Genomic DNA, 24,259 nt, shown 5'->3' with positions numbered 1-24,259 from the left:
TCTTTAATGTTCTGCCTATTTTTTTTAAGTTCCCTGGGTATAGGGAATAATAATGGCATTACTATAGTATTTATGATGAGAGGGATGTGAGTAGGTGGAAGAAACATTCAACAGATAATTTGTAGATCATTTTGACATTGTAACCATTGGATAGGAAGGTTTGGTGAATAAAGGCAAGTTCTTATTGACAAGGATTTTGATGATGCCATATTGTTGAGAAGGGAGATGATGGGAAAGTTTATGTATCCACCTGTATGGGTGGGTGGTTTTTCTGTAAACTACAAAAGAAAGGGTGCTATTGGGGAGATGTGTAATTAGAATATCTAAAAAAAAACAGCAGGCTGTTATTTTCTTTTTCAATAATGAACTGGATTCTGGGGTGCTGACTGTTGGGGTAGAGGAGGAAAGAGTTAAATGTGTCTGAGCCATATTGCAAAATATAGAACACATCATCAATATATCTTAACCAAATAGATTTTTAGACTGGCAGTATCAAGAGTATGTTTTTCAAAATGCTTAATATAGAAATTGCCAGAGGTGGTGGTGGGGGGGGTTATATAAAGTGCCCTTACAAAAAAAGTTTCCAGCATGAATAGCAAAATTAAAACGATTAATGTGGGGGGGGGGGAGAATTTTTCACTAAATTTAGTGTCAGAAAGAGGAATATTTTTGAATAAGGAAGTGACATCCAAGCTCACCATGATATTATTATTGTTTAAAACTAAATTTTGGATTAAGGATTTGAAATGTGGGGAATTTTTTTATATAAGTGTTTATATAATTGGCAGTAAGTGAAATTAAAAATTTTGGATGTTTGATTAATTTAAAAGAGGGGAAGTCAGTAGCATCTACTATGGGATGGGGAGGGTAATCGAATTTATGAATTTTTGGCAATCCTTATACCTGGGGAAGGGGGGAAAAAACTAAAAGGTTTGAATTTTTTAACAACTTCAGGCCAAGATGTGATAATATTTTTAGAAGCCTTTTAATGTTTTTTCTGAGACTTGTGGGATCATAATCTAGTGGTTTATAAGGGGTGCAGTCTAGCATCAGCTGGTAATGATTATGTTGTTGACTTTGCAGAGTTTACATAATGCTTGGTGGTGGCTATTTGAGAGATTTCTTTTTTAATCAAAAATGTTGACGTTTGTGATAAGATGTTATCAACATTGGAAGGTAAGTTGTGCACACTACACTCTATATGCCACATGATTTCTAAACTAGGAACTTTCTGAGGTGCTACTTGGAAGTTGTGACCAAGACTAATGCACACCAGTGGCTGTTTTGTTGAGTCTTTTTGACAACAGGTTAATAACAACTTATTGAAGCTAAGAAGAACAGTTACAAAGATTATTAATTTTTTTAGTATGTTTATCTTCTGAAATTCTTTATAGGCAGATTTCTCAGAAATATGAAACAGAATACTCCAAAGTTCAGGGTTGGAAATATGAGAAAGTTCAACTTGAAGAGAGCTAATGACTATTAATAGTAGATAATTAAGCACGAGTAGCAGTGATTTGTTCACAAAATGAAGGTGGCACCCCTCATAAGACTAGTTATATTTTTACCATAATTTAACTTGATTTTTTCCAATTATTAAAAAAAAATTCTCCCTTTAAAATTGATTCAGTTTTTATATAGTCTGATTTCATTTTTTCTGCTTATCATTTTTTTGTGTGTGTTATTACACTTCTAACACTATATTCTTGAAGATATTTCTGTGACAGAGATGAAATACTGAAATGATTAAACCTGCTGTTGAATTATTTCTCTTTATACTGTAGTCATTCCATTTTGTTGTATTATGAGTGAAAACCAGCACATAAGCCTCAATGCTCGTTCTTTATGTTTTATCCGGAATTAAGATTTGAAGTAATAAAGATCTTTACAAAAATGTAAAATATAAAATACTGACTGAATCCGTGCATAATATCAGCCAATTTCAAACTTCACCATGGTACTTGCAAATTCAAATGTCGAAATCTTGAAACATTTCACAGAATATTTAGATGTAAAAGGAAGATATCTCACCAAAAGAAAAACAAAATTAATTTTCAGAATACTTGTTTAGCTTCTTTTACAAGCTTATAAACAGCTACTACATCACAAAGTTAATAAGCACTGCATATTAGTGATATTTATCCCCAGCATTTTTTTTTAATTTTTTTATTTAAAAATGAGAAAAACTACTTTTCAAATAGTTGAATAAGTATAAAGATTGGTTGGTAAGTGGAAGGCAAGAAAAATGATGATTCACAAATGGCAAATAAATTTGCTTTATGATATTGTGACAATAAGATTGAACTTCCTTTAAGTTAACTCAGGATTTTCTGGGTTATCATTTTATATTATTATTATTATTACAGCTGTACCTGTTATGATAATAACAGAAAGAGAGAGAAATAGAACAACAATAATGAAATTGCTTATTCAGGTCGGCACTTAGAATTTAGTTATTCTGTTTTATTCTTAATTGGCTGGTTTGTAAATTATTATTGTTTATTGCAATTGCCACAGTGACAATTAATCTGATTTTAGAATAAAATCTGATAATCAGATTCAATGTAGATTTTTGGAGATTTTCACTTCGTATATGTTCATAAGCCTAAATAGTTATAAAAGTTTGACTAGTTATATTCTTACCATAATTTAACTTGATTTTTTTCAATTTATTAAAAAAAATTTTCCCTCTTAAATTGATTTTTATAGGTTGAATACATGCTCATAAAATTTGATCATATTCAGAAGAAAGCCTTTGTCAGTCTAAGAGCAAATGATGTGTTAGAAAAGCTTCAGCAAAAAGAAAAGGAACAACCTGAGTGAGTCCTGAGTAATTATGTCTTTTGTAGCAGTAAGTAATTTATTAAGCATACTTGAACAGTCACAGTTATCAACTGTCATAACTGTCATCATTAGCATTAACAAATATCCATAAAGTCAGTAAACTTTGTGGGAGGTTTCACTTAGTCAGCAACATCTGCCACATGCCATAGTGAACCTTTGTCATTCATAGCAGTAAGTAATTTATTAAGCATACTTGAACATTCACAGTTATCATAACTGTCATCATTAGCATTAACAAATATCCATGAAGTCAGTAAACTTTGTGGGAGGTTTCACTTAGTCAGCAACATCTGTCACATGTTATAGTGAACTTTAGTCATTCATGCATTCATGTTCCTGTCATTGACAACACATTCTGGCAGTACATTGCATTTATCTCAAAAAAAAAAAAAAAAAAAAAAAAAATCTTCACCATAATGATTGCTTTTATATTTTATTCCAGTGTGATGCATTTACATCTTCTGCCCAGTGCAGAAAATTATCTTTTAATATGAAATTGAAATCTTGGTTTAAATTGTAGTTCAGAATAAATAGAGGTAAGGTATTTAAAATCATATACATGAAGGATTTCTTATCAAGTGTATTTTCGTTTTGCACTTAATATTATAGGTTCAATTATAGGTCTACTCCAAGTGTGCTGTTGGGTTTGGGATCCCCAAAGGAAAAGAAAAAAGTATGCAACTGTTCTTATCATTTATTTATATTAGCAGTAAAAATTTTAATTTGTGTTAAAATTGCAGATATTTTAAAAGTTATATAAAGGCTAGATATGATAAATAGTTTCATAAAGGTTAGATATCATCACTTTGTTGATTTTAGGCTTAAAGTGTCTATAGAAATTTGTAATGGGATAGATTTGTATGTATAAATTTACAAATTTCACTCAAATTAACTTTCATCTTCAAATCCTAATGAACAATATGGAAGCAATCAAAGAAAATCATAAAGTGACACCTCTCTTGCTAGTTACCTCACTCAGGTACTGCATGTTATTATTATATAAGGTATCTCCATGGGATCAAAAGACCCATACTAACCATTATTCTCACAATATTCCTTACCCCTCCTTAAACTCATTTACTGGGGGCACTCACAACTACCTCTGGTAATCCACTCCACTCATTCACCACTCTCTGAGCTAAAAGCATAGTCCTGACTTTCTTACACAGCTTCCAGGAGGTGACCCATAGTTCTCTCTCTCTGTTTGTCATATACTGAAAAATTTTTTGTGTTAGTCTTATGGAATCCCTTTAGTAACTTATAAGTCATGTCCCTTCTCCTCTACTTGTCAACTAAACTATAATCCACACACCTTTCAATCTTTCCTCATAGGCAGCATTAAATAGACCTGTCAGCAGCTAGGTCACTGTCTCTGAATTCTCTACCATCTCCTGATCCTCAAGAAATAGGTTACCAAATCTGTACACAGTAGTCAAAATGTGGTGGAATCATAGCCTTATAAAGAGGGATAATCTTCGTGTGTGTTAAGGCTTAATTGCTTGCAGAAACTCATTTAGGAAGCTTAATGGAGTGAAGGCACTGAGAAAGGAAAATTAAAAATACTATTTAATTCTTCCACTATTTTGTCTTAGTCACAGAGATATCTTCAGGAAGTACAATATGAAACTTGTAAAACACACACAAATCCAACATGAAACTAAGTGAAATGTTGATGAAAAATTAGTCCTGACTAGGTGGGGATGCCCCTCTGTGGGCACCTATTAGCAGCCTAGGATGTAAACTAAGATCTCAGATTCTAAATATATGTGCATCTGCTCTCATAAAAATTAGCCTAATTGGAATAAATATGGATGCATAAAACTTCCCAAAATATGGAAAATACTAATACTTCAAGATCCCATTTTGCATCCTGATCTACCAACAGGTGCCCACAGGCCGCACTCACCTAGTTAGAACTCCAGTCTTTTGTCTGCATGTTTAACTTAGTTTTATTTTGCATCCGTATGTGTGTTAGAAGTCTCATATTGTACTCCCTGAAGATGTCTCTGTGAATATTGGAAGAATTAAATAGTAATATTAATCCTCCTTTCTCAGTGCTGTTTCACTTCATTAAGCCTCCAACATGGGATAATAACCTCTCTATCTTTAATACAATATTTTAAATAGCGACTTCACACATATAAGAGAAAACTAAATAGAATCATCCTCAGATTCCTACTCTCATCAATTTCCTATAATCCCATACTATCAATATGATATAAAGTATGTAATATTTTCATCCCAAAGTACATTGCATTACATTTTGCAACATTAAATTGACAAGCATCATCCTTTGTCGACACTGCAATTTATTTAATCATCCTGCAGCATATCTTACTTCGTGATTTACACTTACCCTTAGACCCACAATTTACCATGCAGGCATTCAAAACCAAATCTGAAATAGGATGGTTAATACTTATTCTCCTAGTGTCCTCTGTTCTGTATATTGCACATATTTTTCTGGCTAGTTTGCTTGTTTTGAGGGATGATAAACAAGAATTTATTGACAAAAAACCCTTTCCTTCATGAGTCTAGCTAACTCACCATTTGATTGAAAACACTTGATAAAGTTCACTCATCATAGGACAGAATTTCAACCCAGGTCTTTTCATTTAAAGGGCTCATCTAAAGAGGGATAATTACAGAGGCTCATGCAGGATATCTACATCACCTTTATCAACTATTACCATCTCCAGTTTTGCATTTCAGCAAAGAACTGAATATCACCACCCCCTTTTAAATCTTTTCCTATATCATTAATATACAAATTAAAGATGCTCCTAGTATTAATATACAAATTAAAGATGCTCCTCAATTTGCCTTAATTCCACTCCACTAGATATGTCTCTAAGCTACCTTCTATTCATAGCACCAGTCTTGTATCCGTTCTCATTTGCTTCAACCTGTAATAATTTTCACTGAAGTATTCTGTTAAATGTCTTTGCAAAGTCCAGCAGTGTCGTGATATAACAATTTCCTTTATCCATTTCTTCTGTCACATTTATTATGAAATATGAATAAATTACTAAGCAGGACCTACCTTTTATAAAATCTGTGCTTACCCCCTCTCAGAGAATCATATTTCTGTCTGTCCATTCCTGAATTTTATCTTTAACAAACTTTTGCAATAATTTAACCACTACTCCTGAGATATGAATTGTTCTGTAATATATTACAGAACAATTCATATCTTGGAGTAGGGTCTTGGAGCCACCTATATATAATGAATGGCTATCTATCTTACTTTGTTTTACTCTTTCCACTCCCTTGGAAATCTTGCCATAGCTAAGACTTAAATGAAACAACTTTATCAGTGACACTGTCAGTTCTCTTGCACATTCTCATAGCACACACAAGCCAACATACCATCCAGTCCTACTGCCATATTCACATTGACATTTTTCAATATGATGGGCACCCCAGTTCATCTACCTCAATCCTCACTTTAGTAACAGCAAAGTTTGCAATTTTTAATGCAGATACTTCTGTGCTTTGGCAGTTTTTCAGTTAATTATTATATTGAGACCACATTTTTCAAACTATTATATTTAACATATAATAGTTTGAAAAAAAAAAAAAAAAAGAGAGTAGAATAATTAATTATGCAAATGTTATAACTTCACAATTAGTACATAAAAACAAGTGACCAGAAAACTTGTATTAATTGCTCTATATCCATTGGAACAATGCCTGTTGTTGCTGACGTGTTCTGTAGCATGATGCATGTCATATCCTAGATCTGCAGTCGTTAGATTTTCGATGAGAGCAGACCAAACTTGATGTAGGATCAAGCATTGCTTTTTTTGTTATATATGGAAATTTTAAGCATTTCTGAGGCTTTTTTGAACTTTCTTGTAAAACAGTTATGATCAATATATGGCATTTATGTTTCTTGCAAAACTACTTTGTGTTCTGAGTTTGTTGTATGGAAGACTAATTCTAATTTGTCTTGTAGTGAATTTCTTAAATTCACTACAAGAGTAGTGAATTTCTTAAACTCCTAGTTTTTTTCCATTGGAAGATAAAGAGGTTTGGGATGATGTAAAGAACCTCTAGATCTTATACATTGGAAAAAAAAACTACTTTGACTTGTAATCATGAAACACCATTGTATTTTTGCCTGTAACATTCTTGATGCAAGGGAGCTATTGGAGGTGTATTAAAAATTTTGTTAATCATCTTGAGGACGAGTATGTTTCAGGGCAGTTTTGCACTCTTGATATACTAGAAATCTTGCAATCTGTATCTCATAATGTTTTAAATAATAACTATCTTTTGTAATGAATGGTGGTGTCAATTAGTATGTAAAAATTTTCCAGTTGCAGTTGATTTTCTGTGAAGATTGTTTTTGTTCTTTGTTTACTTCGAGAAGACTGTCAAAGAATGGTAATTTTTTTCTGATCATTTAGTTCAAGAGTGAATTTTATGTTTCGGTGCAGCTGTTCAGATAATCCTTAAACTGAGTTAAGTCATACTTTGTTCTTAATGAAACATAGTTCAAAGAAGTTTCAGAAATGCTTCGCATCCCCATGAAATGTAACAAAAATGGCAGCTTAATCCTACACCAAATTTGTTCTAATTTCAATAAAAATCGACAACCATGGATCTGGGATACGACATTCGTCATGCTACAGAATGTGACAGCAACAACTAACTTTGTTCCGATGTGTATAGAGCCATTAATACAATGGTTGTCTGATCACTTGTTTGCATGTATTAATTGTGTAGTTTGATAATATTTCTATGTGTAATTACTTTTTGTAGTCTTTTTTTAATATAAGTTTTGGTATCCCTGACGATGATGTAAGTCCGACACCTTACAAAACTTGTTGGGTTGTATTGTTTATTTTATTAAAAACTGTTATATATTACTTATGGTCTCAATACTAAAAATTAACTGCAGAACTTAAACCAAAAAAAACATTACCATTCATCTAGAAGCTCATTAAACAAAAAAAAAAAAAAACTTCTTCAACAGGTTAACATTTTTGGTTAACCTGTGGGGAGAATGGTATTACATCTAAATTTGTTAGATTTAAACATTCCATTCAGCCAATGCAGACAGGATCTATAAGAAAACAAAATTGGCAATCTTAAGAGAAAGGATCTCAGGCTACTAGATTAGAGCTTTCCCTCAGACGTCCTAGCTAGTTTAGATGTCAGTCTGTTCACCAATGTCCCTAGAGATGACACAGTGGATCTTCTTCAGAAACTTTTTCCACTGGACACATTCCAACTTTTCAAACACTGAATGGAAAGCACTTCCTTCACATTTCAAGATAAATATTGGGAATAAACAGGACTTGCCATGGGTTCCCCCATCACCAGCCCAAGCAAATATCTTTATTTTGAATTTCATAAAGAAAATCGATCTATTTTTTTTCTTTATGAAAAAAAAAGAAAGATTGATATTTTCAGTAAACCTGCAACTGGAAGATTTTTACATGCTGCTTCACACCATCATCCATTACAAAAGATAGATACAATCAAAACATTACATGATAGAGACATGTCCAGTACGTCAAAAAAATGGAGTGAAGAACTGTGCTGAGACGTACTCTCGACTTAATAAGTATGAACTAAAGATGATTAACAAAATCCTTAATACACTTCTGACAGTGCGTTTTACATAAGATTTCAAGAATGCAAGCATATTACCTTACATCAAGGATGTTACAAGCAAAGTTGCAACATTGCTTTATGATTACAATGTTAAAGTCTTTTTTTTTTTACCGATGTGTAAAATCTCGAGGTTCTTACAACTTCCACATTCTCCCAAGAAATAACCAGGAGTTTACAAAATCCACTGCTCTTCTAGCATTTGCTATGTAAGCCAAACAGGAAGGTCTGGGGTGATTTGCATGTCTTAACATATAAAAGATGTTGAAAACAGAAGACAGCACAAATCAGGATTAGTCTTCCATACAACAAACACAGGCCACCAAATAGTTTGTCAAGAAACAGAAATGCCATATCATCATCATCATCAAATTCCTGCCATGTACCCTCAAGGGGTGTTGGATATGACAGTACTACATGAAAAAATTACATCATTACTAACTTCCTATCTACAATTTTCCTCCAAATCAATCTGTTACTTGTCAAGACTCCAACATTATCAGATCTTATATTTCTATCGTCTAAGGCGCTTTGTACCGTATCAATCCACCTATATCTTGGTCTTCCTCTGGGTCGTTTTCCTGCCAACCTGGCAGAGAACACTTGTTTTGCTAATCTTTCCTCTCCCATTCTATTTAAGTGACTATACCATCTGAGATTAGCTCTGCTAACGCATTCCTGGATGCTGACAATGTCAAGTTCTTTCCTAATATCCTCATTTTTAATATGATATTGCCATTGATGCCATCTGTTCACGCCTCTAATCTTTCTCAGGACTCTCATATCTGCGGTCTCTAGTCTTTGGTCAAGTGTTTTACTTCTGACCCAGCTCTCAGATCCATAAGTTAAAATTGGTTTGAACACAGTCTTGTATACAGCTAATTTAGTGTTCCGACTAATTTCTTTCTTATTCCATATGAATTTATTCAATTGACTTCCCACGATACCATCTTTGCTGATTCTGTTGTCTATTTCTATATTTAGTTTACCATCTTCAGTAAAAATTGTGCCTAAGTAGCTGAAATGTTTTACTTGTTCCACAGGTTCTCCATTCACAATACAGTTGACATTTTCAATGATTCTGCCTATTTTCATTGTCTTTGTCTTTTTATTACTGACCTTCATACCATATCTATTACAACAGCTATTCAATTTAGTCAGAGAATCTTGCAGACTTGTAGCGGATTTATTTAGAAGTATAACATCATCCGCATAAAGCAAAGAGCTGACATTAACATCTCCAATTTTGATATCAGGTTTAATACCACATTCCTTCATAATGTGATCCATATAGATAATGAATAACAGAGGGGATAATGTACATCCTTGTCTCACACCAGATTTAACATTAAACCATCTTCCTGTACTTCCTTCAATTCTAACTGCTGACTCACAACTCAAATAAAGACTAAGTATTGCTTGATATAATGCCCCATTGACACCATATAACTGCAGCGTATTGAATAGCTTCTCTCTTGGCACCTTGTCATATGCCTTTTCCAAATCGACAAAACTTAAATACAGATCTTTGTTATATTCCCATGCTTTCTCGACTATTTGTCGTAAAGTGAAGATCTGATCCTGACAGCCTCTATTTGGCCTGAATCCAGCTTGTTCTTCACCAAGCTTTTCTTCCACAATTCTTCTCAACCGTTTCTCAAGTATACTTGCATAGATCTTGCCAGGAACACTCAGTAGGGAAATACCTCTGTAATTCTCACATTCAGTTTTATTTCCCTTTTTATATATGGGTACTATGAGAGCTCTACTCCAATCATCGGGAATTCGTCCCTCTGTCCAGGCTTTCTGAACTATGCAGTGCAGCCACTGTAAGACTCTTATACCACCATACTTCAGCATTTCTGGTCGAATATCATCTACTCCTGCTGCCTTTCCACATTTCAAGCCTTTGATGGCTTTTTCTACTTCAAGTATGGATATGTATTCCTGACTGCATTCCTGGTCAGTGTTTTTTATCACTGTGCTGTCATCACTGCTTGTTTCATTTAGCAGTTTTTCAAAGTAATTACTCCATACTTCAAGGATATCTTTTTCTCCTGTTTTCATTTCACCTTTATCATCTCTAATTCCTTTTACAGCACTCTTTCCTCCATTCCTAAGCTTCTTCAACAACCTCCAGAATATTTTGCCACCTTCTTGATATTTATTTTCTATGTTCTTGCCAAAGTCCTCCCATGACTTTTGTTTAGCTAGTTTTACACACTGTTTAGCTTTCTTACATTTGTCTCTGTATTCTGTAAGAGTAAAAGCTGACTTATTTGCCAGGAACTTTTGATATGCTTTCTTCTTTTCCTTCACTGCCTCTTTAACCTCCTGTGTCCACCAGGGAGTTCTGATTTTTTTATCCTTACAAACAACTCACCACATGCCTCTCTGGCAGAATCAATCAATGTTTCCTTCAGAGTTTGCCACTGAATCTCCAAGGTTTGATTCCTGTTCTCAAACTCTTTCATTTTCTTTTCAATAATATTTCTGTATTTTAGTCTACAGTTCACATCTGAGAGCTGCTCAACTTTTATTCGCTTTAAAACTTTCTTACATGTTATTCTTTTCAATATGAAATTCAATTTTATCCTGCTCAAGACTAAATAGTGATCACTTCCAATTTCAAATCCTCTGTACACTCTGGTGTCCTGCACCAGGGAGAAAACATCACTATCAACAATAACATAGTCAATGAGACTTTTCTTATTCCTAGCCTCTTCTCTCCATGTGAATTTGTGCACATTTTTATGTTGGAACATGGTGTTAGTAATAACCAGTCCATGTCCTGAGCAGAAATCCAACAGATATTTGCCATTATTATTAGCTTTGCTCTTTTCTCCAAATTTTCCCAAAATATTTTTGTATGTCTCACAATCATTTCCTACTCTACTATTTAGATCCCCAACAAGGACCAACTTTTCCTTTTTCATTGTGTCAGTTGCTTTTTCTAAAGCCTCAAAAAATTCCTCCACTTCTACCTTAGTAGAACCTTCTGTGGGACCATAGGCACAAATAAGTCTCATTGTCCAGTTCCCCATTCTCATATTTGCCCACATTACTCTACTTGAGACTGACTGCCATTCAAGAAGATTAGCCTCGTGTTTTGTGTTGAATACTATGGCTACTCCTTCTTTTCCTTGATTGTCATTGCCTGAATATAACATTTTGTATTTATTGCTCAGAAAGATCTCACCAGTTTTGGTCTTTTTTGTTTCAGTCACCCCTATTATGTCGATCTGGTACTTATCTAATTCCTCAGCTAGCTCCATTTCTTTGCCATTCAGGCTTCTTACATTGATAGTACCGATCTTTAACTCTGGTGATGTTGAGTTGGGGTTTGTTTTCAGATTTGTTCCAGTAGCTGACTTTTCGCTGTTCGCCCTGGTTCCCTGGCGAAAACAACGGGGGCCTTGTTTAACCGGGCGACGCCCCAGCCGGCATGAAATTTTGTCATGTTGTACCATCATTTTTTATTTTGGTTTAACCAATAAGAATACAATTTGGTCGGCTAAATCCCAAATTGCCAGCCCATCCTCGTTCGTTCAGTATCAAAGTAGATACCCAACAGGGTGCACCACGAGAAGGTGAGGATTGGACATTAGGTCAGAAGCCCTGGTCGGTTCTCCGCATTCCTTTAAAGGCTATGTGGAGGTCTCCTCTCAGTTATACAGCTTTGACCCTTAAGCACCCCCAGAAATGCCATATATAGATCATAATTGTTTTACAAGAAAGTTCAAAGAAGCTTCAGAAATGCTTTGGATCCCCACACAATATAATAAAAAGCAATGGTTAATCCTACACCAAGTTTGGTCTGCTTTCATCAAACATCTAACAACTGCATATGATGTGTCATGTCAGGGATATGATGTGTCATGCTACAGAACATGTCATCAACAACAGTCATTGTTCCAATGGATATAGTATAGAGTGATTAATGATTAATACAACAGTTTTCTGGTTTAATTTTGAATTAATCTCTAATTTTGAAGTTCTGATAACATTTGTCACATGTAATTAATTTTTCCAGTCTTTTTAAATATAAGTTTTAGTATCCCTGATGATGTAAGTCTGACAACTTATAAACTTGTTAGGTTATATTGTTTATTTTATTAAAACTGTTATAAAGACCTGGGATATGACATACGTCATGTACAGAACATGTCATCGACAATAGTCATTATAAACTAAACAAAAAAATAAACAGTCATTATAAAGAAACGTGATATCATGCTTATTAAATAACTTAAGGAATTTACAACGTACAAAGGATATAAATTAAAGTTTAATCTATATTTCCAATATTTCGCAATGTCACGTTGCCATCTTCACAGGAACTTAAAATAAAGACACGTGAGCTCAGGCGCTACACACAGTAAATGAGGAAGAAGCAGGAAGCTATTGTTTCTCCTTAAAGTCCTGATCGTCCCCCCCCCCCCCAGCTGGCTATGTAGGTATTCTTGCCATTGGGCTGAAGGTGTCTTCTGGTGTAAGTCTCCCAAATTTGTTGAGGTTTGGCATGCTTCTTAGGGGCTGAGGCTGATTCCATGAATAGCCTTTCAAATTTGAATTTACTACAGTGTATTACCGTGGCTTTCTTCCACCGTATTCTGTGGCATGTATCCAGAGCATGGTCTGCAAGACCAGAGTGGCTGTACTGGTGAAACCGGATGTAGTCCTTGTGGTCTGAAATTCTGATATTTGCTGTCCTGCCTGTTTGGCCAAAGTAGGACAGCTTACAGCTGGAAGGGACCTGGTATACACCAGGTAGGTCTAGGGGAAGTGGTTGGTCTTGAGTGGAGCGGATAAGAGACGCCAATTTTTTATATGGTCTGTAACACGAGGGCAAGTCATGTTTTTTTAGGATTTTGGTAATTTTTTCCGAGATGCCTCAGATGTAGGGAATGGTGATGGATTTAGAATCATCCTTGTTGTGAAGGGGGGAGTTACTGGTTTCAATATTTTTTGAATTTTTTTTTTTGGGGGGGGGAATAGCCACTGGCTGAGAAAGTGTTGAGGATGTGGTTTAGTTCTGTGGTTAGGGCATTGTCATTTGAACAGATAAGTTTAGCCCTGTTGTGTAGTGTCTTAACTCCATATTGTTGTTGGGGGGGGGGGGGAATTGTTGGTGAAGGTCTGCCTGTATGGGTGGGTTTTCTATAAACTGAGAAAACCAAGGTTCCATCAGGCTGGCAAGTGACTAGTGTGTCTAAGAAAGGGAGGCTGTTGTTTTTCTCTTTTTCCAGGGTGAACTTGATTCTGGAGCCAAAAAGCAAAAACATGAACGTAGCGAAGCCATATGGTTGGTTTTTGTGGGGCAGAGTTTAAGGCTTTCTCTTTAAAAGTCTCCATAAAGAAGTTGGCCAAGGGTGGGGAGAGTGGTGAACCCATGGCTGTCCCCTCTATTTGTTTGTAGAATTTTCCTTGCCAAACAAAATAGCCTGAGCTCATTGTGAACTGAAATAGGGCTGAGATATCGGAAGGAAATTTAGCTTGGATTAGCTCTAAGGTTTCTTTAGTGAGACATTTGTAAACAAGGAGGAGATGTCAAAACTGACCATTATGTCAGTATTTTGGAGTGTAAGGTTTTCAATGCTGGCTTTGAAGTAGGCTGAGTTTTTTATGTGTGATGGTGTGTTGCCAGTATAGTGTGTGAGCACTTTGGCCAAATGTTTAGCTAATTTGTATGTGGAGGAATCAATGCCATCCACTATGGGATGTAATGGCACATTTTCTTTATATATTTTTGGGAGTCCAAATATATGGGGGGGGGGGGGTATGGAGTTAAATGGTTTTAATTTGTTAGTGACTTCTACAGACAAAGAAGTGACTTTCTTAAGGAGCCTGTGGAGTTTTCTAATTTGTGAGTTGGTGGGATTGTGTTCAATAGGGAGGTAAGTAGCCCGATCTAATAATAGAATATTAAGCTTACCTGCATAATCCGTTTGGTTAAGTACTACTGTGACGTTATCTTTATCCGCTTTGGTGATTACTATTTCTTTTTTTTTCTTCAATTCCTATAGAGATTTATATTCCTTATTGGATATGTTGGTTTTTGGTGGTCTTGCTTTGGTGAGAACACAAGCTACATCTAGTGTAATATTGTTGGCGACGTGGTTTGAAAGATGGTGGATCTCGCGTTCAATTTGGATCATTATATCCTCAGCTGGTAATTTTTTGGGAGCAATGGCGAAGTTTTGGCCACGTGAGAGAGCGTTGTGTGCTTCAGGCTTCAAATTAACTGAAGAAAGGTTGACTACAGTGTTAGTAGGAAGTTTTGGTTCGGAGGTCAAGTTCTTTTTTAAATTCTCAAATTTTTTAATATGTTGACCTCTTATTTTTTTTTAAATTCTTTATCCGCAGCAGTTATATGACATCTCGTACACTGCTACTCCGCAGCAGTGCATGAGATGTGAGTGAGCCATACCAGTAGATACTTGGCATGCACTGATTGTGCAAAACTGCTGATGCATTGGCATCCAGATCTTCCTTTGGACCTCCAGGTCTACAGCAGCTAACAATAGTTTTTGCCCTGTTGGCTTCTGTCTCACACTAGTTAGCCTCAAACGAACCATCTCCCCTCAGAACTAAAATCCTCCTTAACTTTTATTTTTGTTTGTTGAAATTCTTCAGCAATACTCCTTCCTGTCTTGTTCTCTCTATCCTTGAAAATACAATTCCCAGTTACATTCTATCTCTGTAACTCTGTTAACTAGGTGTCGCTGATTGCAATATTTTTTGGCGAAGTCCAGCTGATCAGTGCCAAAAACTCCTTTCCTTTGTTTTTGATATTTCAATATCTTCCTATCCCACAATTGCCATTTGTACAATGTGATTATAGCCCATTCAAATTTGAATCCTGGGTAACTGCATCCATTGTTCACTGTCATTTCTGCACTCATACTCATTTGCCTCAGGGATGGCTATTTCTGCACAGTCATTTCTAAGTCAAAATTCTGAAAATAGATGTGTTTGAGATGTTTGCTCTTGTAATTTCATCACATTCTGAAATGATCTTCTTCCAGCAAGCCATTGATAATAAATAACTACTGATGCATACAATTTATACAATCATACAATCTATGTAATCTATCACTATCTATATACAATACAATCTATAACTATCAATGGCTTACCACTTACTGGGCTATCTTTAATACTTGTCTGACCGTCATGTATGGTTATTTCCAAATAAGGTTTTAATTTTGATCTAGATATGCTGATCAGTATGTGAAATACATCATAAATCTGATTTTTCTCCATTTTGAAGTCTTGTCTCATGGAACAAGAATACCAAAATATGAGCATATGGTTTTTTTATTCAGTCTGACTTAGAAATGACATGAGGATGGAAAGAAACCTGTACACATACATGGTGTACAGTCTTGAAATGATTCTTGTATATTATCATACTACAAAAAATCTGAAAGCAGTTAGATTCCTGAAGCATACAACTGTTGTATTAATCAATGATGTCACATGTACTGTCTAGATAGCAATATGACTGTTATCTGGACAGTATTAAAGATGGTCCAGTAAGTGGTAGGCCATTGATAGCTATAGATTATGCATCAGTTGTTATTTATTATCAATGACCTGCTGGAAGAAGATCATTTCAGAATGTGATGAAATTACAAGAGCAAACATTTCAGAATTTTGACTGAAAATTTTTTTTTTTGGGGGAGAGGGGAGGGCTTGCTCTATACTAGCTGGCAGAAGACCAACAAGCAGAATTATAAACTGAAAATGAATCAGTCCTCACAGTGAAAATATCTAATCTCTCTCTCCTCAGACAAAAAAGTTCATCAGTGAGTGAAAGTTAACAATGATGATGACTTAATTGCAAAGTACCTTGGTGCCTCGTAGTTCGAACACTTCTAACTTCGGATGTTCCAGAGTTCAAACGCTTGAGAACGCAAGCCCTTTGAACTATGGAACGTCCATTTGAACCACCATTCGAATGGTGTTTCTAAGTTCGAACTATAGTCTAGGTACTCAGTCATATAGCATTAGACAGTTTCGGCACGCCATTGGGCATTCCCCCAACTAATTTCCCTCACTCACTCCCCCATGCCCCTGCAGTGTGTGTCTGTCTCAGTCCGTTGTGTGTTGTCCCTTACTTTACACAGCCTAGTCATTGTGTGATATGTTTGTGTAGAGAATTTTTAACGGTTTTGGGTATTTTTTTTATTGCTTATGGCATCCAAGAATGTAGAAAGAACAAAACCTAAAAGAAAAGTTATAGTATTGACAATTGAGATGAAAAAAGAAATTATCATGAAACACGAAAGCAGTACACGTTTGACGAATCTGGCTACGATGTTTAAAATGTCAAAGTCAACGATAAGTGGCATTCTTAAGAATAATGAAGCAATAAAAGCAGCAAATGTGGCTAAAGGTGTGACAATGTTGACCTCCAGGAGATCACATGTTATTGAAGAGATGGAAAAACTCCTTTTAGTGTGGATAAACGAAAAGTGATTACATGGTGACGTTATTATTGAGAGAATTATTTGTGAGAAAGCCAAACATCTGCATAGTGAACTTAAGAAATGCACACCTGAGACCAGTACTGAAAATGGGGAGTTTAAAGGAAGTAGAGGCTGGTTTGATAAATTCAAAAAACAAACTGGGATCCATAGTATTGTCATGCACAGAGAGGCTGCGAGTGCCGATGTAGAAGAAGCGGACAAATTTTAAAAACCTTTAAGGAGTATGGATAAGGGATTTGTATCTCAACAGGTTTTTAATTGCAATGAAACTGGTCTTTTTTGGAAAAAAAATGCCCAAAAGGACCTATATCACAAAAGAAGAAAAGATGGTACCAGGATATAAACCTATGAAAGATGGAATTGCTTTGTGGTAATGCTAGTGGAGATGGTAAGATAAAGCCTTTGCTCGTTTGCCATTCTAAAAATCTACACGTTTTTAAAAAGACCATGTCATAAAGAGCAAATTCGGTGTTATGTGGAGGACCAACACGAAAGCGTGGGTTACCAGAGTTTTTCACTGAGTGGATTTATCAAGAATTTGCTCCCACTCTAAAAGCTTATCTTACTGAAAAAAAATCTACCATTAAAAGCTCTTCTACTGATGGACAATGCTCCTGCTCATCCCCAAAATTTAGAGGGGGATTTAGTTTGTGAATTCAGTTTCATCAAGATAAAGTTTTTGCTGCCCAATACCACTTCTATCATACAACCCATGGACCAGCAAGTGATTTCAAACTGCAAAATACTGTATATTAAGGCTATGTTTCAAAAGTGAACTGACTCCTAAAGAATTTTGGAAAGAGCATTACAATATTCTTCATTGCTTAAGGATTGTCGATAAGGCATAGAAAGAAGTTTCCATTAAAACAATGATTTCTGCTTAGAAAAAACTCTGGCCAGATTGTATTTCAGTCAATAAAGTAGTAAGCTGTGAAGAAGAGTGTGTTGTAAATGAAATTGTGTCTTTGGGTAAAGCTATGGGATTAGAGGTGAGTAATGAGGATATAGAGGAGTAATAGATTATCATAAAATCAAACTCAGCACAGAAGAACTTCAACATCTTCACGATCAATAACAAAAAGAAGTGGAAAAAGAAATTTTTATGGAAGAGAAGGACACCAAAGGATGCATTTCCAATGCTGACCTTCAAGAATTGTTCTCTGTTTTGGTTAGAACACAAGCTATTGTGGAAAAATGGCACCTTAGTAAGACAGTAGTGACCAGGTATATCAACTTATTTGATGACAACGTGATGGGTTATTTTAAAAATATCAAAGAAAATCTTCTGTGCCAAACAACATTAGATAGATTCTTCTCTGCAGAAAAAAGAGAACATGAATCAGCATTCTTAACTCCAGCTAAGAAGCAGAAAGCAGATGCTTAACAACAGGAGCATTATTTTCGTCTTTGTGATTTTTATGTTAAAAAAAAATTCTTCACTGTTATTTTTATGTTGTAATAATTAAAATTAATAAAATAAATATAAGATTATTTTGTTTAATTTTTTCTAAGTTATTAACATTAAAATCCTAAAATAGATGAAATAAAAAAAATTATTGAAATTTTTTGGATATGGGAACGGATTATTTCGCTTTCCATTATTTCTTATGTAAAATCTTGATTTGGACTTCGAATGATTCATAGTTTGAACGGGTTTCTGGAACGAATTAAACACAAACTACAAGGCACCACTGTAATAGCAATAGACGGAGTACCTGTAAGAGAAGCATGTTGGGAGTTCGATGTTTGGAAAAAGTGTTGGTGTTGTTTAGTGAGAGTTCAGAACTGTGAAACCAGGGAAATGATAGATATTTGGGAGGGAGGGGGGGAAATCAAGCATGTGTCTGGCTATCCCTGGGATAAATGAGCATGTGTACAGAAATGACTATTCAATGCTGAATGCATTTCACAGGTTTCCAATTCAAATAGGTTGGTAATGACATTCCACATGGGTAATTGTTGGTACAAGGGGATGTTGAAATGCTTGTACACGAATGCCAGGTATCAGGAATAAAGGAGAGGAGTTTTTGTCATTGGTCAGCTCGACTTGGCCAAAAATTATAAGCATCAGTGAGACTTGCATGACAGAAAATGATATAGTTAAAGGGATAGATTGTAAAGGGTATTGTATTTTTAGGGATAATAGAGGAAATAGGAATGGAGGTGGGGTATTGCTGATGATAGCTGAAGACCTATAACCTACAAAATTAGAAGTTGGAGGATTTTAGGTCTGGGGAGATGGTTCATTTGAGGCTGTCTAGTGTGAGATACAATAGGCCTATAGGACAAAATTATTGGTTGCTGCTATAGACCAGGGGATACACAGCAAGATGTCGATTGCTATACATCAGCAGATTAGCACAATGAGTGCAAGCCAAGCAATTATTATGAAGGACTTTAACTACGGAGGCATAGACCAGAGAAAGGAAACGGGGCAAGGCAAGATGGAAGTGGAAATTATACAGGTGCTAAGGGATAATTATCTCAAACTATGTTATAGAGGGGACCAGGGGTTTTAGAGTGGATCTGATAATATCATTACAAAATATGTCCAAAATCAAAGTAGACACTCTGCCTCCAACTTGGGAGAGTAACCATGCAGTCTTATTCTGGAAAGTTGCCAAACATGTGGAATTCTCTGTCAAGAAAGAGTTCATGTTGAACTATAAAGCTGGTAATTGTGACAGACTTAGGAGGTATCTTCGATCAGTCCATGGCTTGAGAAGCTGCAAGGAAAGAATGTCATACCCAAGGTCAGGAGGGTAAACTAAGTAGGGATTAAGTGGATGAGCAGAGATATATAGCAAGAGCTGCCAAAAAAGAAAACACTATAGAGGGAATATAAAGAAAAAGATGATCAGCATACTCATGGGCAGTACATAGTGCAAGCAAGAAGAGTGAGTAATGTAATAAGAATGGCCAAATCAAATTATGCGAGAAAATTAACTAAGCAGGCCAAAGTAAATCCAGGTTTTTCATTATGTAGTAAGTAAGAGGAAAAATGAATATGGTAGGAAGGCAACAGAGGCAGAAAAAATAGTTGAGTTGAGTGATCATATTGCAAAGATGTACCATCCAGGTGGAGATTTTGCAGTTGCAGATGTGACAGATGCATATCAAAATTGAGGTGGATGAACAGAAAGTGTTCAGCATATTAAAAAATATCAGAATTAAAAAAATACAGCAGTGGGACTGGATAGCATGTCAGCCTGTGTAGTACATGAATATGCAAGAAAATTGGTATTGCCTCTGATGAAATTGTTTAGTTTTAGTCTCAGCTCCGGCAGGATTCCAGGGGAGTGGAAAGAGAGCAAGATGGTTTGCTGGCTCCAAGACAGCAAACTATAGACTCATTAATATATCAGGAGTGATTGTTAAAGTATTGGAAAAGTTGGTTTAAGGTAAAATTCAACAGCGGGCAGATAGGGATGTGAACTCTGTAGTGGGCAGCATGACTTTGTAGATCCTGTCTTAGTAATTTATTCACATTTTATAATAAGGTGAAAATAGCATTGGATGAAGGAAATGGCTACACCATGTTAGTGCTGGACTTTGAAGGCATTTGTCAGAATACCACATGGAAAAACTTACAAAAGTTAGAGCAAATGTGAATGGACATGAAGCTAGTAGCAAGGATGTGTGTGTGTGGGGGGGGGGGGGGGGGGCTGCCAGACACAAGAGAGTAGTATATGGTGGAGTGGAATCAATGAGAATTATTATTTATGACTAGGGAGTACCTCAGGGTTCTGTACTAGAGCCACTATCTTTAATGTATATATCGATGATATAGGAAAGATTTAAGGGCGGGGGGGGATTTCAGTTGTTTGCTTTTGCTAATGATGCAAACTGAGGAGAGTAATAATTGATAAAGGTAATGTAGATATACTGCAGAATAATTTAAATAAATTGACATTGTGGGCAAAGGATAATGATTGTTGACACTTTGGGTTGAAAGGGTAACATGCAGTGTATCATATTGCAGGAAATTGATGAGGCTAGGGCCTTAGGAATAATGGTGGACAGAGAGTTGAAGTTCAGAGAGCAGATTGTGAACATTGGTAAAATAGCTCAAAGGATTACTTGAATGTTAAAAAACATGCTAGCAAGTAAAGCTAGGGAAGTTATCGCTCTTTATAAAACTGATTCAGCTGCATCTTGACTGTTGTGCATTGATTTGGTCATCTGGGTTTCTTGGAGATCAGTAAGTGGTAGAGAGGATTCAGAGAACAAGTAACTAGGCTGGTGACAGGTCTGTGGAATGCTTTATATGGATAGGTTGAAGGTGTGGTCCTCTCTTTTCCATCTATCAACCAAACTGTTTGGTTGATAGAGAGGACAATAGAAACTTATAAGATATTAAAGGGTTTTTATAAAATTGATGCAAAGGAAATTTTTCAATATATGAGAAATAGAGAACTGGGGGTCCATCCATGGAGATTGTGTAAGTGTGTTAGTGGAGGTGTGTGGACTAGATTTTTTGTGTGGTGAATGAGTGGAATGATATGCTAGAATTGGTTGTGAGTTCTCTGATGGTGAATGAGTATTTAGTTTATTAAAATATTTAGTTTAGGTCATCTCTGGTGAGACTCCATGGAGATACAATATAATAATAATGTTTCTGCAAGACGTTTGCACTTAAAAATTTACAGCAAAAGACACAATTTCGCCTGATGGACTTGTATTTTGATAGTTTGAAACTGTAGGAGCACTTTTTTGTTCTGTATGATTAACACCCCAACCGGCCATGACGTTTATAGGTGTCCAGCTAAATCTGGATACGATTCTGTAACACCTATTGAATAACATAGATGAGAAGTGCAATTTGGTCTCTCTATTTCATCCATGTGACTGGTAGGAAGGTTAAATGACATATTAAAGATATGTTTCTTACTGATTTCAAATAATCATTTTATTTAAATTAGTATTAAAAGAATATTATAATATTTTTCATCCTGATTTCAGTATATATTGTATATATTTTGCACCCATAGAAAGTTGTTATGCAGCCATTAATAGTTATGAAATAGCTAATGAAGTAATATATTTAAACTTATAATCCCATTTTGCAAAGATTAGACATTCCCACTGGTGGACTAGATAATCTTGAAATTTTTCTCTAGAAGCTAAATGAGGAAGTTTCTCAAGCCTCAAATGAAAATGAATGCAAATGAAAAAAGAAAAATTAGAATTGCACTTGAAATCTAGATTGAAATGCTTAGATTTCAGGAGGATAACTCCATATATTTTTGTACTAATTTTTTGTTAGCTTGCGTTTAACATAATTTTGTTGATTTTTAATGAAAAAATGAACTATTAAATTTTTATGACTCCTACCCATAAAAGGTTGTAAATCATATCACCTCTTATTTACATATCCACCAAACTTTGCAATTTACATTTCTGCAGCCTTAACATTTCAATTGTCTTACTCATCTTTGACACTTCTCCAGAACTCCCACATCACAGGAAAAATTGGTGACCAAATTTGAGCATAATGGTTCCTTTGTGGTCTAATGCTTTATACCAGGGGTCGGCAACCGACGGCCCATTTGGTGGCCCATAAAAGGTTGACCATACTTACATGACATGTTGAATTATTTAAATAATACATTTTATAATATGAATAGTAAATTAAAAATAATTTTATACCTATAGTTCATGACATGGTTGATCTCAACTTGGTGCGATCAACCATGATTTGGTATCCCCACTCATGATGAGTGGGGATACCAAATGCGACTTCAACTGAGATTTTGTCGCACTTTTACAGTCGCATTCCCTTGTCCGTCTTTTAATATAATTCAATAACATCAACTACATCAACTATTATTTTCAGATATATAGTTAAAAAATAATTTCAAAAATGTGTTCAAGAAAATGTAAAATTACAGATAAAGGAAGAAGGTTTAATGTTGCCGTTATGAAAACATAAGTGTTGATGTTATGAAAGAATATAATATCAGACTTCATTACGAGAATCAACTTGAAAGCCAATACAAGGATTTGAACTGTGAACTTTGAAAAAATCAAATTAATAAATTACAAGTTTCTTTGACTGCTCAGCGAAACATATTTAAGATGCAAAGTATTGATAATGAATCCGTTGTTCATGCTACACTTGTGGCCCAATTATTAAAAATAAAAGTTGAATGTGGCCTGTGAGTCTGAAAAGGTTGCCGGCCCCTGCTTTATACAGCGGCAGAACCATTTCCAATCATAATAGCAATGAACTGCGTAAGCTTTGTAACTTGTAATGTGTCCTCTGAACTTCAGACCCTGAATTTAGTTCATCTTCTGAAGAATAATTCCACCAGTACCTGTAAAAAAAGCCTTATATCTTTGCACTCCAAAGTGCAATTTAACATTAAAAGTATGCAACTCACTCAGAATGTTTAAGTTTAAGATTTAATTAAATTTTCCTGAAGGAAGTTAACATTGTCATTACTCCTTATAACTCTCCTCAGCTGTGCATCATCAGCAAACAACTGAATATCCTTGTCAAGCAAAAGATATAAAATATCACTAATAATTAAGTTAAATAACAGGGTCAAAGAAGTTTTTTTTTTTTTTTTTTGTTAAAAGGACCCACAGAGGGTCTTGACAATATATTTCTAATGCCATAACTACAGGACTTGAAAGTTTCATTCCATTGAAATGAAAATTCAATCCATGGAAATGAATCTTTGATGGGAATGATAGTACTCATTCTCATCAAGGACATGAATTTACCTTAGTCAAGGTTATTTTTAAATATGTTAATATGGTGTGTTTGTAATTGCAGCTTGCAAACAAGAAAAATATTGCACAGTTGCTATATTTTTTATAAAATAAAAATTCATCAGATATAGTTGTATTCTTTAACATAATAAGTTTTATAATTTTAGTTATAACGACAAATTTCTGTTTCAGTCAAGTGAAAGCATTGTGGAGACCTGAATTTGGAGCTTATATGATAGAAGGGACACCAGGAAAACCTTATGGTGGCCTTACATCGCATTTTAATATAGTAGAAGCTAATATGAGAACTAGGTAAACAGAAAGTTATTTTTTTACATATTTCTATCTTGTATTATTACAGTTACGTGGCAATAATACAACAGAATTGATTTCACTTAATAAATAAAATAAAACAGATTACTACAGATATATTTATTAGTATAAAATTTTTGCCCTAGTATCAAGGGCATCTTCTGCATAACTTCTAAATTAAACAAGAACAGAAACTGATATATATTCAACAATGACACATGCAATGTGTCATTGTTGAATATATATCATGTACATACACATCATATACA

General features: G+C 35.0%; 1 protein-coding gene across 1 annotated transcript in view; it reads left to right on the top strand.

The window, feature by feature from the left end:
• The window catches only part of Gclc (glutamate--cysteine ligase), a 162,653-nt gene that overhangs the window by 13,195 nt on the left and 125,199 nt on the right, over positions 1-24,259 (top strand). The window contains exons 2-3 of the mRNA XM_090392798.1: positions 2,710-2,819; positions 23,871-23,990. Coding sequence (XP_090248924.1) covers positions 2,710-2,819; positions 23,871-23,990 — 230 coding nt within the window. The remainder of the gene's footprint in view (positions 1-2,709; positions 2,820-23,870; positions 23,991-24,259) is intronic.

Source organism: Typopeltis vanoorti, chromosome 5 (genome assembly GCF_054136105.1).
Source record: "Typopeltis vanoorti isolate ZY-2024b chromosome 5, IOZ_Tvanoo_1.0, whole genome shotgun sequence".
Lineage (NCBI taxonomy): Eukaryota > Metazoa > Arthropoda > Arachnida > Uropygi > Thelyphonidae > Typopeltis > Typopeltis vanoorti.
Note: the sequence above shows the minus strand (reverse complement) of the source record. Positions and strands in the feature narration are given on the sequence as shown.